Genomic DNA, 13,946 nt, shown 5'->3' with positions numbered 1-13,946 from the left:
CAGTTGACGAACGTGATAACAGGAAACGTCTTTCTGGAGTCAAGCTGCGTGTCTGACCTTGGTGTGTGAGATTTTATGAGTATGTGTGGTTAGATTTACTAATCTTGGTCAGGACATTGTAAAGGACATCTGCTTCTCATTGGCTGAGTCTTAAAACCTAGTGATTAGCCTACCTAGGCAGCATTTTGGAGCATTACATGTAGGGCTGAACGATGTGAGGAAAAGTTGCGATGTGCGATGACATTGTTTAATGTTGCGATGACGATGTGAGTTGCGATAAATATATATAGTTTTTTTTCATGTTTTAGGGGCCATTCACATGTCGCGCCTAAAACACGTGGAAAACACTAGACACGTAGGTTATTGTCACATGAACTGCACGCTGCGCTTGTGTCATTCTGAAAAGTTAAAATGTTTTTGAAATACCTGGAAAAACGAGCGTGTCGCGACCGCGGCGCTCCAAGAGCACACATACATTTGAAATAATGAACTTGAGCGCGCAATAAACGCAATATGAGAATCACCGCTTCCACAGTACCTGTGTTTGCGGCGTCATCTCTCCTAAATCCAAAATAATTCCATGATATAGCTGAAGTGCTGTTCATTTTCACCACAAGGTCTTCGTCTGACAACACATTTTCCTCACTCTTCTCTCCTTCCTCTGCCATAGTTTTTGCTAACAGGCACAGCGTCGCAACTGACACCTCACAAATCAATCTGAGCGTAGCTGACTTGGGGGTTCCCCTGATTGGCCTCATAGCATGAACGCGCAAACCATCGCTGCGTCCGAAACCGCCTACTTCCATAATATATAGTAGGCAAAGTAGTGCTTTTTGCATACTATATAGTATGGTAGTAGGCGATTTCGGACGCAGCACATGTCTTCAGGACTAAACGTGATAGGTCAAACGTTTATTACATGCGCTTACTGTTTTCCCTTCATTCATCGCGTCAAGGCTGTCTGTTGCGATGTGTTCATCGCGTGAGTTCATATCGCGATGACGATGAAAATTCGATGTATCGTTCAGCCCTAATTACATGTAGGGTTGGCGACTGTCCCGCATTAGCTGAGACTGTCAGGGTTCTCCAAAATGGAGAGAGAGAGATAGAACCCAGATGAAGGGTTTAGCGAACACTAAACTTTATTTGACAAAACAGGAAAACAGAAACCCTTGAGGGGGCAAAATGAAAAGAACTGGATAAACACAACACAAAGGTATTAAATTGGGGAGCAAATCAAGAGGGCAACAGGTGAGGGCAATAAACCAATAACAAGATAATTAATACGCAAACGAGGGGTTGGAGTTAGGGGACGAGACAGGTGCTGCGTCCGAAACCGCCAACTTCCATACCATATAGTAGGCGAAAAGCAGTAGGCGTGAAGAGTAGTATGTCCAAATACGTAGTATTCCAAAAACAGTATGCGAAAAGTACCCGGATGACCTACTACTTGCGGTTGGATTTCAAAGCGTGCATATGATGGACACTTCACTATCCCAAGATGCCCCAGGAGCGGAGTTATGCAACGAAGAAGAAAGGCGAAATGGGCGATATGGCCGTACGTGATGCCGACGTTTGTCACGTGATGTATCAACATGGCGGATGCAGTATGTCCGAATCACATTCATACTACTAGGATTCATACTATACAGTACCTACTGTTTTAACAGTCAATAAGTAAGTACTTCATCTCATTCAGTACCTACTGAACAGTATGCGGTTTTGGACGGAGCCAGGGAGAGCACATGGCCTGATGAAAGCAACCCAAGGCCATGTGCTTCCACGCAAAACATGGGCCTGTCATGATCCTGCCTCAAGACTAAGGGCGTTTTCACATTAGCACTTTTGGTGCGCACCCGGGTTCGATTGACATCAGAGTTCGGTACATTTGGATGATGTGAACGCTGTCTTCCAAACTCGGGTACGCACCCGCGAAACGTACTCGAGTCCGCTTGAAAAGGGTGGTCTGGGGTCCGGTTCATGTGAACTCCAGATCGGTTCGCTGCTAATGTGAGCGCAATCTCACCAAATCGCGGAAGTGAACTACTGTTTATTACGTATTATATGGAATGTCCCACCAAAACAGACGTGGTTGTTTGTGTGCGTGCACTTACCTTGTAACAAAATGTATAGAATGCTTGCTTGACTTTTGTTCTTATTTTTTAAAACCTTTGGTTTTGTTTTCAAAGAAATAATACAGAAACGCACTTGCGTCTATCTGGCCCAAACATACTAAAGTCGTTTCGATGACAACGGTCTGTCCGCCGACGTCAATTTTTGCGGAGGCATTCAGAAATCATCTCTCTGCTTGGAGTTCGTCAATCATGCTTGTCGTCTTCTCGTTTACAGCGGTTGCCAAGCAACATGAGAACGCGCCGGCTGCAGCTTGATGATGCAAGCGTACCGCGGTTCGGATGCAAAAATAATATGTGAACACAGTCCATGGGGGGCATGGGGAGGGGGAAGCAATCGAACTCTGGTTCGGACCAGGCAATCGCACCAAATGTGAAACCGTCCTAAGAATAAAATAAGGACAAGATTGCAGAATCATGACAGGGATATCCCGTATTTTGTCCGTACCTGACCTCCTGCATCATGTTTTTTGACTTCATGTGGCGCCACAGAAGCCAAGTGGCAAGATGACATCAAAATCCATCGAGAGTGTCAAGAAATCATACAGAGGAGATTGAATTGCTCTCACGGTACTTTGTTGTCATCCGCCTGCTGATCATGACACTTGTTATCCAATCACAGTCCTCCTCAAGCACAGTCAGTATGCGTAAGAGGTCATATAGTACGGTATATTTATATAGTGTTTTATTTAGCTATTTGTGCATGTATAAGAATGCCATTTTTACAAAGCTCTAAAGATTTCTAAAGAATTGACGATCGAGACCTGCCTAATAAAACACCCCAATCTGAAATACCCCAAGGCATTTCCAACCATGCTTGGAGATTCTGGCGCTTCTTCATAGCCTATAAGTGTGTTTTAATTATTTACTTAAGTATTTGATGTTGACTCTGCAAACTACAGCTTACAGAATCTATTAGATTTTTTATTTGTCACACATAATATTAACATGAAGAGGATAACGTTTTCTAACCCTTAGTGCATAAGTAACAAGTGTTTTAGTAAAGGTAAAGGTAATGTTTCAATTAAAGGACTGGCTGTAGGCTATATTAACAAACTATTAATAAACCTACCATATGTTGCCAAGGCATTTAATTAATATTTAATTAGAGATTCGCTATCATTTCGACAAATTGTTTAAAACAATACATTATACAATATACAGTACAATATTTTCACACAAAACCATACCCGTCACCTTTGTTCCCTATTTCAGAGTGACAAAGTTAGCAACCTGTATGTTAAACCATTTGAATACAAAAATGGCGTTAATAAATTGGATTCATATGTGTTAGTGATGCCTGAAAGTGTGTAAAATGTGAACATTTGTATGTTATCCAAAATGCATTTTAAGCTAAATTTGATTCAGACAAGCTTATGATGACCACAACTATATTTGACTTGTTTATTTATTTGGGTTAGGTTAAGCTTAAAAAACAGTCCTGACCTTCAGCTCGGTGTGTCCCGGCTTTAAAAATGCTTTCTATGAAGGCAGCTCGCTACATTTTTGAGACGGCCATTATCTGCTAAAAGAAATTGCAGCACAAACTGTCTCACGCTTAAATGATTATAGCTTAGATCTGTCACTAAAATGGACATTCAGCATACAGAGTCCCTCAACGGATGGTTCCCCCATCATGAACGTGATTGACAAGCCCTGAATTAAGACTTGATAAAAGAGAGACAGGGAAATAAAGAGAGAGATGAACCATGGAGAAACAGAGATAAATCTTCCCTATTAAGTGTGGATGGATTGGGTATTTTTCAGAGCTCGGAGCAGAACGCCTTATTTTTATGACCGATGAGATTAATTAGGATCATAAAGCTTAACTGATGAGAGGAATTAAAGCATCACCTGTCGCCAGCGAGAGAGACAGGAAGAGATATACGACACCGCAGTTGTCAGACAGGCGGGTGTTAACTTGTACTGAAGATGTGATTGAAAAAATAAATAAAAATCACTTTCTCTCTCTCCTGCTTATAGACACACACACACTTGTCAGCTGTGCTCAGTTTTTAATGGAGGAAATTACAGGTTTGCAACTTCCCCCAGCTGCCTGTCAGCTAGCGTGTGTGTATGTGCGTATCTGAATTTTCTATCCGATTTAGTTTTGATTGTGCTTGAATTTATTTTGGCTTTGTCACAATCGTCTAAGACATTTTTATTACACACTATACTTTGATATTGCCACGTTACATATTGCTATGGTAATATTAGTAACATTATTATGTTTTATAAAACTTATAGTGTTTATTTGTGCTGCGCTCTGCAATATACACACACACACTTGTGAATTCTTTTCTGCATGCTTTTCTGTGTTAATTTGTCGAGTCAAACTGAAAAACAAACAAATTTTCTTTACATTTGGATTGTTATTAAAAGCATAGATCACCAAAAAATGGAAAAAATGAACATACTGAATTTACGCACCTTTATATTTTTTAGCAACTGTATTGTTTGCATGTGCATTAGGGCTGCGAGTAGGGCTGTCACAATTATGAAATTTGTCTGATGGTTAATTGCCTAATAAACTTTGACAATTAATTGTCTGTTTTAGTGCTTTGAAATTTAATTCTTATAATTTTTTGTTTGTTTATGAAATATTTTTATTCTTCATAAGAAATAAACACAATAAAGTTCTTGACCACATGTCTGTAATGCCTGCAAAAAAATCTATTCCATACAGATTCTTAAGAATAGCATCCTTCACTTCCCTAAATTTGGAATTGCTGGAATTTATGAATGGCTTTACAATGTATAGCGATACAGGCGCTGCAGCTCCCCCTTGTGTTTTTAAAGAGATGTGCAATCATTTCGGTGATCTGAAATCATTGCGATGATGTCATACAATTGCGATGAGACGATTATTTTATCGTTGTGACTGCCTTAGCTGCGAGATTATGATGAACATGTTGATTATTCACCTTGTTATTGTAATTGCGATTATTATTGTTAATTAATGGACATTTTAACATTTTTATAAGTTTTTGTGATGCAGCTACAGTACGTGGGAAATTGTTAAAATCCAAAACTAAATAAAATAATGTAAATCACAAATAATTATGGGAGTTATGTTGTTAGTAAATATCCAGATGAATGGCTATAGCGCCAACTTATCCATTTTAAAATCTCTGATTCACCATTGGAATTGTTGCCCAAACGTATTGCCGACATAGACAACTGTAATTGAGACTTTTGACGATTATGTTATTGTTTCACCTGTAATTGTAATCCCGATTTAGTTTTTCAATAGTTTAATTGTGTAGACCTAATTTGCATTAAACTGAAAGTAGCCCATCCCAGGACTCACTGATGGTCACTAGATGTGGCTGGTGTCCTTCTTTATCTACTGTACTATATGTCTATAAAGGTCACTTAAAAAACAAATAAATTGATATATTATTGTATTAAAAACTATATTGTATTAAATTACAACCCATTTAAAGAGGTATAATATATCCTGAGACCCACCAATATATGTTTTAAATGGAAATTAAAAAATGATCTTTTATAATTGAGTCATTTTTATTTTCCTTGTCATTTTATTAATAAGAAGAAAGTTTATCTGCAATATCAAAGTACATTATGGTAAAACAATCTGAATAAATGTCATTGCTTGTCATTAGTTGGACTAAACTGTTAATTGTTATATTCACCACTACTACAGCTACCCACCTAATTCCACTGTCCTGACCCACAGTTTAAAAATAGCAGTTTGTTATGTTGTATTGTATTGTATTGTTGTTGGTACAATATTCTAAAAGCATTTACAGTTGTAAAGGGGACATTTTGCACCGTGCAAAACAATTTGATTTACAGTTTGAATAACTTTTTTTTTAGGGATGTTCCTGCCTTGAATTACCTCAGCGTAGTTGTAGCTGTGTCTCCAACCATAATTTATGATTTATTGTTTATGCAACAAGGCCGGTCGTCTAAGAACAAGAGATTATTTTACTTGCAATATTGTTATTGTGCTGGTTTGTACTGTAAGTACATGAGTAAGTGTGTGTGTCTGAATTCCTTACATCAGCATTACACACACACTTTAAGAGCAGCCCAGGCTGATGGAAGGTCTTGTTAAGCCATTAAGGCAGACAATTGCTTGAAATTGAGAGAGAAGTGGATAGAACGAGAGAGAGGGAGAGGGAGAGAGAGATAGAGAATGTTATGGCAGGAGTAGATCCTCTTGACAACTTAATCTGAGCCTCAGGACTTACATTTACAGACACTCACACACAACAGACACACACACACACAGAAACACTTTTATTTTCACATTGTTACTTTTTTACCTTGTCAGCATAGAAGAGTGAAAGAAAGATTGTCCAAATAAAGGCCAATGTATTTACACTACTAACATCTCTCCATAGGCCTTTTGTAAGTATGGGAATTGTTAGGAATTGAACAATTCCAGATCTATATCCAGTTGTTTATTTTAAGCGGCAAATAATTTATCTCAACTACATTACACAATATAGTATACACTATTTTTATTATTATTACTGAATTATGTTATTATTATTTGGATTATTATTAATGATTATTATATTATTAATAAATCTTTGTCTCTTTTTCCTTAACCTGCACACATACAAAAAAAGATAAAACAGTTATATTTTTAAACAGACTTTCCATTTTGCCGTTGGTTGGGCAAATAGTTAATAGTTAATAATAATACAATTATTTATGTGCGTGTGATGCAATTTTTGTCATCAGAAGAGAGCACGCGCACTTTATGCGCACCACCAGATTTTTAAAGCCCTGCGTACATTATACGCATAGGTCACGTATGCGCCTACAGGAAAATGTAGCCCAATACGCATGCGTCTAACTAGTATTGGGGCGATAAGCCCCATTTTGAGATCGTCTTGTCGTCAGCCTTGTAGATTGGCGATACACAATAGTGTATGTAATAATAAAATTATTTATCTGCGTGTGATGCAATTTTTGTCATCAGAAGAGAGCACGCGCACTTTATGCGCACCACCAGATTTTTAAAGCCCTGCGTACATTATACGCATAGGTCACGTATGCGCCTACAGAAGAATGTAGCCCAATACGCATGCGTCGAACTAGTATTGGGCGATAAGCCCCATTTTGAGATCGTCTTGTCGTCAGCCTTGTAGATTACCAATATTGGGGGGCAGGGCAAAAGTTTACTCATTTATTATTTGTTCATTTTTTTACTAATTTATGACAAGGCACTTGATTAGTGGACAAAAAAGAAGCTGATTTCACGTTCAGGGGAAATTACAAGCTTTCTCGCGCAAAGTGAAGCCCACAAACCCTCTCATGCGACGAAAAGCATGCAATGCGCATGTTACTATAAAACTATGAAGGGAATAATAATAACTATTGCCAACTATCGTCATGAAAGCCCGCTATCGGTCATATGTCTGACTATCATCTAAGGGCACAACCCTACGTTCGAACGTCTGTGTACACGTACGAGTCAAATAAATTATACTTTGCAAGGCTGTGCGTTCCATCATGCGCGAACGTTCGTGTACACGTAAAAAAACAGATTATTCTCTGGGCTTTAGACAGTATCATTTCCAGTAGTATGCTGGAAATTAATCAAATAGCACAGCCTTGCAAAGCATAGTTTATTGGTATTGTACGTGTACACAGATTTTCGATGTATGCATATTGCGACAAAATGCAATGTACAAACGAACAAAGTTCGCACGGTTACAAAAATCCAGCAGTGTACGCAGACCCTCGCATATGCGTAAACGGAACTTAGCTAATTGTCGGATTCGAGCCATTGTAACTCATTTTTATTGCTCTTTATGAAGAGAGTCATTCAATACTCTGTGCGAGCAGCGAGGACATCCCATTAGAAATATTTTTTTTACAATTGTATTATTTTGCAACATTATTTTGCTTTCTTATCATATTCGATTCAAGCATATCTAAGGCATCATTACTTTTGCTGTGGCAGTGCAGACTTTGCGGCACAGAAAAAAACTATTTTATAATGCATCATATCCGTATTGGTAAAAACATGGCATTTAAGAATGGCTAATGGAACCGCAAATCGCTTGTTTGTGCTATTTAAAAAAATGGAGTTTGCATACGATCTGGTTCTCGATCCTCAACTCTCTAGGCCTGTGTGTGTGTGTTGTGTTTGTGTGCCTTACAACACGCTGTTACAGGCTTCCTGTGACTTGTGCCTTTGTATTCCTGCAGGCAGGCCTTGTCGAATGAAACAATTACTAATTGTGACACACACAAGCGCGCACACGCTCACGCACGCACAACACCCTGACACTCACAGTCCCATCCTTCTCTGTGTATCAGAGTCAGGTTTCTGGCTCTTGGCCCCTGCGACTGTGTCATGTTCGCTTCTCTCGCCATTATTGCTTTTTGATCGGTGGCGAGGGGTGCCCTTTTCACCGCGGTAACTGCCGGGGGATTTATTGGGGCGGGGGTAGCTGAGCAGCGGTTGCCGTGGGGACCCGAGGGGGCAGCTTTCCTCTGGCGCATTCAGAAATGTCCTTTAAGTCGTTCAAAGACTTGGGCGTCTCCGCGGAGAGAATAGGGTCCTTCTGCAAGAGATGGATGAATCGGGTCCAGAGGTCTGTGTGTTTCTACTTTATCTTCAACCTTTTCTCTTTATCTATTGCTCTGGTTTAACCGCAGGCCTTGTTATTTTGAATAGAATGACAAATCACTGAATCAGTGTTAGGAAAAGTTAAAAGCTTTGTGGTCGGCCGGATGACTGATTGTTTTCACCTCTGATCCGAGAATGTGTATCATTTTTTTATTACAGAAACAGAATTATGTACCGGGACGAAGGAAACAAATCTTAAAAAATAGTTTTATGATGGGTAATAAATTGTACATGACTCTGGTAGTGCGAACGCAGCAGACAGGCTTCGTGATCTGTGGTTAAATGTGAATGATCTGTGGTTTTGGTTAAATGTAATAGTTGCATATTTAACACTTTTACATATTTACATTATTACATTACTTTTTTGTAATAGTACTAGTCTTCCATAATTGTTTACTTAGAATTAAACAGGCTGTTTAATTCTACTTAAGTTTTATATTAAAATACCCTCCATCAAGTTAACCTCTGCATACCTCACGTTGATGTTTTTCAGGGCGAGGCTAAATACTACATAGGTGTTGATATGTAAGTGATGCCTGACATACATTGAGTTTATGACTATGACATCACCATAGCTATAAATGGCAGTACCATGAATGGTGGAGCATAAGAATGGGACAATAAAGTATAAAATAACCAATAAGAGCACAGAAGCATTTACATACACAGCTTTTTATTATTGGTGCTACTAGTTAGAATTACGCTAGTTCCTCCTTCTCGATGACAGCATGCATGCCGTTTTAGACTTTGGTCGCAATGAAATGTGTAGTCTGACATTTTTCATGTGCATACCAAGAATATAGTTTCAACAGTAACAACATAAACAAACTGATTTTCTGGAACAAATGTAACTTCTGGAAAACCTTGTTAAAGAATCAATAACAACAGAGTCATTTTAGAGTATTTTATTTCTGATAACAAGCTAAATAAACAACAAGTAGATTACCTTAATTCAAATCATATCTTAAGCATATCAAAAACTACACTGAGCTAACATTACTGTGTAAAATGTGTACAGAATAAAATGTGATCTACAGATCGGCTGCCAAACCTTCCTTCACATCGCCGTCTTCCCTTGTCTTTAAGAAACCAAAATATTTGTTATTTTCTATGAGGTATTTGTCCCAGAGTTCATTTTAGCCACTAGCAAGACCATTAAACAAACAGAGACCGGAACTTGAGTTTCATCTAGACGCGTACCTCCGTATAAACCGTCTATCGGACTCAAAATCTCATAATTGGACAAAGTAACCATTGTAAGAGACAAAAAATCAGTATCGAACACACAGCCTTGCGAAGTATAGTTTATTTGCAAATTTATAGGCCATCGGTTTGTCCCCAGGCAGGGATCACACATCCAGTACTGATAAAATGTATACTGTAGCTTGAATTTACTCTGATAAAAGGTTTCTGATAAAAGTATCTGCCACTTGAATAAATGTAAACGACATGTTTCAGCATGCATGACGTTTAGTTTGGTTTGCATGAATGGTTTGGATGGACTAAAATGAGTTTATATATATGCCATTGCAAAATACCTTCAATCGTCATTCTAGTTTAGTTTCTCAAATGTACTCCTTATGAGCATTAAAGTTTAATGACACTGATGAACTCGCACAATTTACTGAGTAAAGAAAGATACTTTCGTTTTTGCATAGAGAATATTACCTAATTATGTCAATACGTCCTTGGCAATAGGTTAAACATTTATATTAAAACAAGAAGTAGTCTTACATCCCTATATTAATACAATAATTGATGATAATTAGTCTCATGAGGAAACAATTTTGTCTTTTGTGTATTTTCATATTCATGTGAGGCCAGCAGGCATGTTGGTCTTTGATTAACAAAAACGTAAGTTAAATTAAATTAGTTCATCAATAAATTTCTAGAGTTTGTTCAGATGTTATTCATATGTTTTCTTTTATGAAAGCAGGAAGAAAGGAAAAGTGCTTGGGTCGATAATACTCTTAAGCGCTTCCATATGGATCTGTAACAAACACCCCAAAATTCCTCATGAACCCATTGAACCTGAAACATGGGCAGCTTGGTGACACACAAATGTCTTTGTGTTCATCGGCTTAGGTGTTTTTATCATGTCACGATCTTGTTTAATTCTGGTAATATCGATCATTTAAGACAGCGGTGAAGGGAATGTTTCGGGTTGAAGTTAAGCTTTATGGACAGCGTCTATGACATAATGTCGATTACTTCAAAAAATACTTGAGTGCCATTTCTTGGTTTGCAAACAACAACATTTGTGGGTGTACAGCAGTGTACTTAGAAAAGAAGTCAGTGCGTCAAGTGTGCTTTATTTAAATAAGAAGGTTGTATTTTTGTTTGTATGTTGTAAAGTTTTTAATGCGACATATAGATCTTAAACCTCAAAACTTTGCTGTTTAAACTTTTGGTGAACGTTAGGGGCGGGGGTATTTGTTTATCTAACCAATGGCAGATGACTGTCGAGTTTGTGACTTGTTCTATGATTTTAAACACTCCTCAAGCCAGATGTTTACCTGCGAACACAACATCAACGCACACACGTACATGGCACCCACGCTGGGTGTAATAACACTGTTGTGATTTTAATCAGCACTTGTCTCAGTGTCTTCCTGCTTTAATGAGGAGCAGTTGTCGATTTGACCGGCACACAGCTGCTCTTGCTGTGAATGCTGACACCAAGCCACCTCGCTCACCGTCTTCCTATACCTTCAAGTGTCTGTGAGCCCACGTTATGTTCGTACACTCGCAATAACACTCGATTTTTCTCTGTCCACAGTAACGGTACAGCTGGGAAGATGAATGGCGCGCTGGAACACTCGGACCAGCCTGATCCGGACGCCATTAAGATGTTCGTGGGACAGATCCCTCGCTCCTGGTCCGAGAAAGAGTTAAAGGAATTGTTCGAGCCTTACGGAGCCGTTTACCAGATCAACATACTGCGAGATCGCAGCCAGAACCCACCACAGAGTAAAGGTAGTGTGTGCTTTTTTTCTTTATGTGATACACATCTCATTACTAAGTGTACATGTACAGTATTCTCCAAAAGTCATTTGTGTAGAAATTACAGTATTACTGGCAGCTGTTTGTAGATTTAAAGAGCAACTATGGTCTGATTCACGATTTTACATTTCCTTTGGTGTGTAAGTGTGTATTAGTAGATGTTAACGATATGCAAAAGGTAAAAACCACAAAGTAAACGATGACGTGAGTTATCATTTCCAACGTAAATCTCTTTTCTTGGACTACAACAAACACACGGATTGTAGGCAACTGTTGTCTTCCTGGGCCTGTTGATGTAGACAAGACCGACTTTATCGTAATTTCTCACTCTTAGACTCCTGTCAGCATTGCATTGTAAGCGAATCTTTCAAACATGGTGAGGAGCATCACATTTCCAGCTGAGGTATTCAGGCCAATCACAACGTACAGATTAGCTGGCCAATCAGAAACACAGTGCTTTTCAGATCGATGAGTTTTGTACAATATCAATGCAGTATAACTGGAGCTACAAAAATGTACGGTAATGTGTTTTTTAACAATAAACCACGCCAAAACATTGTATAATACCAAATACACAAAATAACATTGTTTTTTAGCAATGAAATAGGTGCACATTAAATGTATGTTATCTACTGGCAACAGCTTGTTCAAAGTTAAATAAACATTAAACATGAACAAGTCTTTATATTTTCAGAATAAAACTAAAATAACAGCCTCATGCAAAGCATTCTGGGAATCAAAATCTGAAGGAAAAAGACTGATGAGGATTTCTGGTTCCCAGAATGCTTTGCATGAGGCTGTTTTGTTGTACTTTTATTCTGTAAAGACAAAGACTTGTTAATGTTTAATGCACATTTAATTTTAAACAAATTGTTACTAATAAACAACATAAAATGTTACTTGCAAACAGCACATTTTTACAGTGCTGTTTATTAATATGCATAACAGAAAATACAGGAAATATGTACACAAATTTTGAAAAAAAACAAAAACACAATTTTCTGAAGAAAATTGCTTTATCAGGCAAAAGTTAGTACTTAGTGTGACCTCTCTTGACACCAAGCACACCTTGGTTACGTTATCTTATAATTTATTATGGGGTTTTTAATACCCCATACAAATTTAATTAAAGAGACTGAATAATTATATGGTCACTATACCATTGCAAAAACAACCAATGGTGGCTTAAAACAATCAAACAAAAGCAACTTTCTTGAATTGTGTCTTAATAAGTATCTTATTACAATATTTTTTTCTTACCCCATAGGCAGATTTTTTTTGTCTACAAACTAGACTTATTTATTTTCTTGGGTTATTTTTCTCATTAAGAAAATGCATCTTGATTTAAGATTTTTTGGATATTTGTACTGAAAATGAAACAGAAATAAGTAAGAAAGTCATTTTTGCAGTGTTTATTATTTACAAAACCTATAGTCTAAAATGCAGTGCGCTATCTACCTGGATAGCATTTTAAGGATTCAGGCACAAAAAAAAATGTGTGGCAACATTATGCTACTTTCTAAGGTGCTTTCTTGTACGTGGTGGAGATATCAACAAAATGGCTTATAAATATTTCAGTCCACACAGAAAAGTGTGAATAAAATATAATTTAGCTAATTATTTTTGTTTATTATATTTTATTATATTTATGGTGTAATAGTGTTATAGACATTAATCTGTATTGAAATCAATTGCGAGTTTTCCATGCCGTTTTTGTGGTTAGAGCATTTCAAAACATTTACTTGCTTGGTATGGCTTGGATGGTATCTGCCTATACAGGCAGTTGTCAAGATAGCAGCTCACTAGGTTTTGTAACACAGTTAAATTGTAGGCATTAGCCTCACTTTGGCGAAGCTTTTCACAGTTAACACTCATACAAGAAAATGGCACATACACGGTTACAGTGCCGCCCATTCCATTTCCTTTCTCTCTTTTGAAGGATGAGTCAGGGTGAGTTACTCTTTAAAACCCGATCTTTCTCTCAAACACACACACACAAGTAAGCCGGGTCTCTCTGTCAGAGCCGAGAAGTGCGATTGCCTTTCAAACAGGGTTATGAGTGCTCCTGTAGTTCTGTTAGCGTCATCAAGGCCTGACACAGCAGCAGAGCCATAATGGCCACCACCAACCTTCAGCCACACTCTGGTCCATTTTCATTTAGGAAAAGGTCGCCCATGCATGGCTCCAGCTGTTAA

The 13,946-nt window shown here is 38.0% G+C and overlaps 1 protein-coding gene across 21 annotated transcripts in view; it reads left to right on the top strand.

The window, feature by feature from the left end:
* celf2 (cugbp, Elav-like family member 2) overlaps positions 1-13,946 on the top strand; it is a 171,848-nt gene that overhangs the window by 105,417 nt on the left and 52,485 nt on the right. For 20 of the 21 annotated variants that reach the window (XM_065274614.2, XM_065274625.2, XM_065274624.2 and 17 more), the window contains one exon: positions 11,528-11,724. In XM_065274614.2, coding sequence (XP_065130686.1) covers positions 11,528-11,724 — 197 coding nt within the window. Of the gene's footprint in view, positions 1-8,601; positions 8,714-11,527; positions 11,725-13,946 lie in introns of those variants that run through there. The other variant, XM_065274617.1, reaches the window with a different exon arrangement.

The sequence above is a fragment of the Paramisgurnus dabryanus genome, chromosome 1 (assembly GCF_030506205.2).
Source record: "Paramisgurnus dabryanus chromosome 1, PD_genome_1.1, whole genome shotgun sequence".
Classification (NCBI taxonomy): Eukaryota; Metazoa; Chordata; class Actinopteri; order Cypriniformes; family Cobitidae; genus Paramisgurnus; species Paramisgurnus dabryanus.
This window is presented reverse-complemented; position numbering and strand designations above follow the sequence as displayed.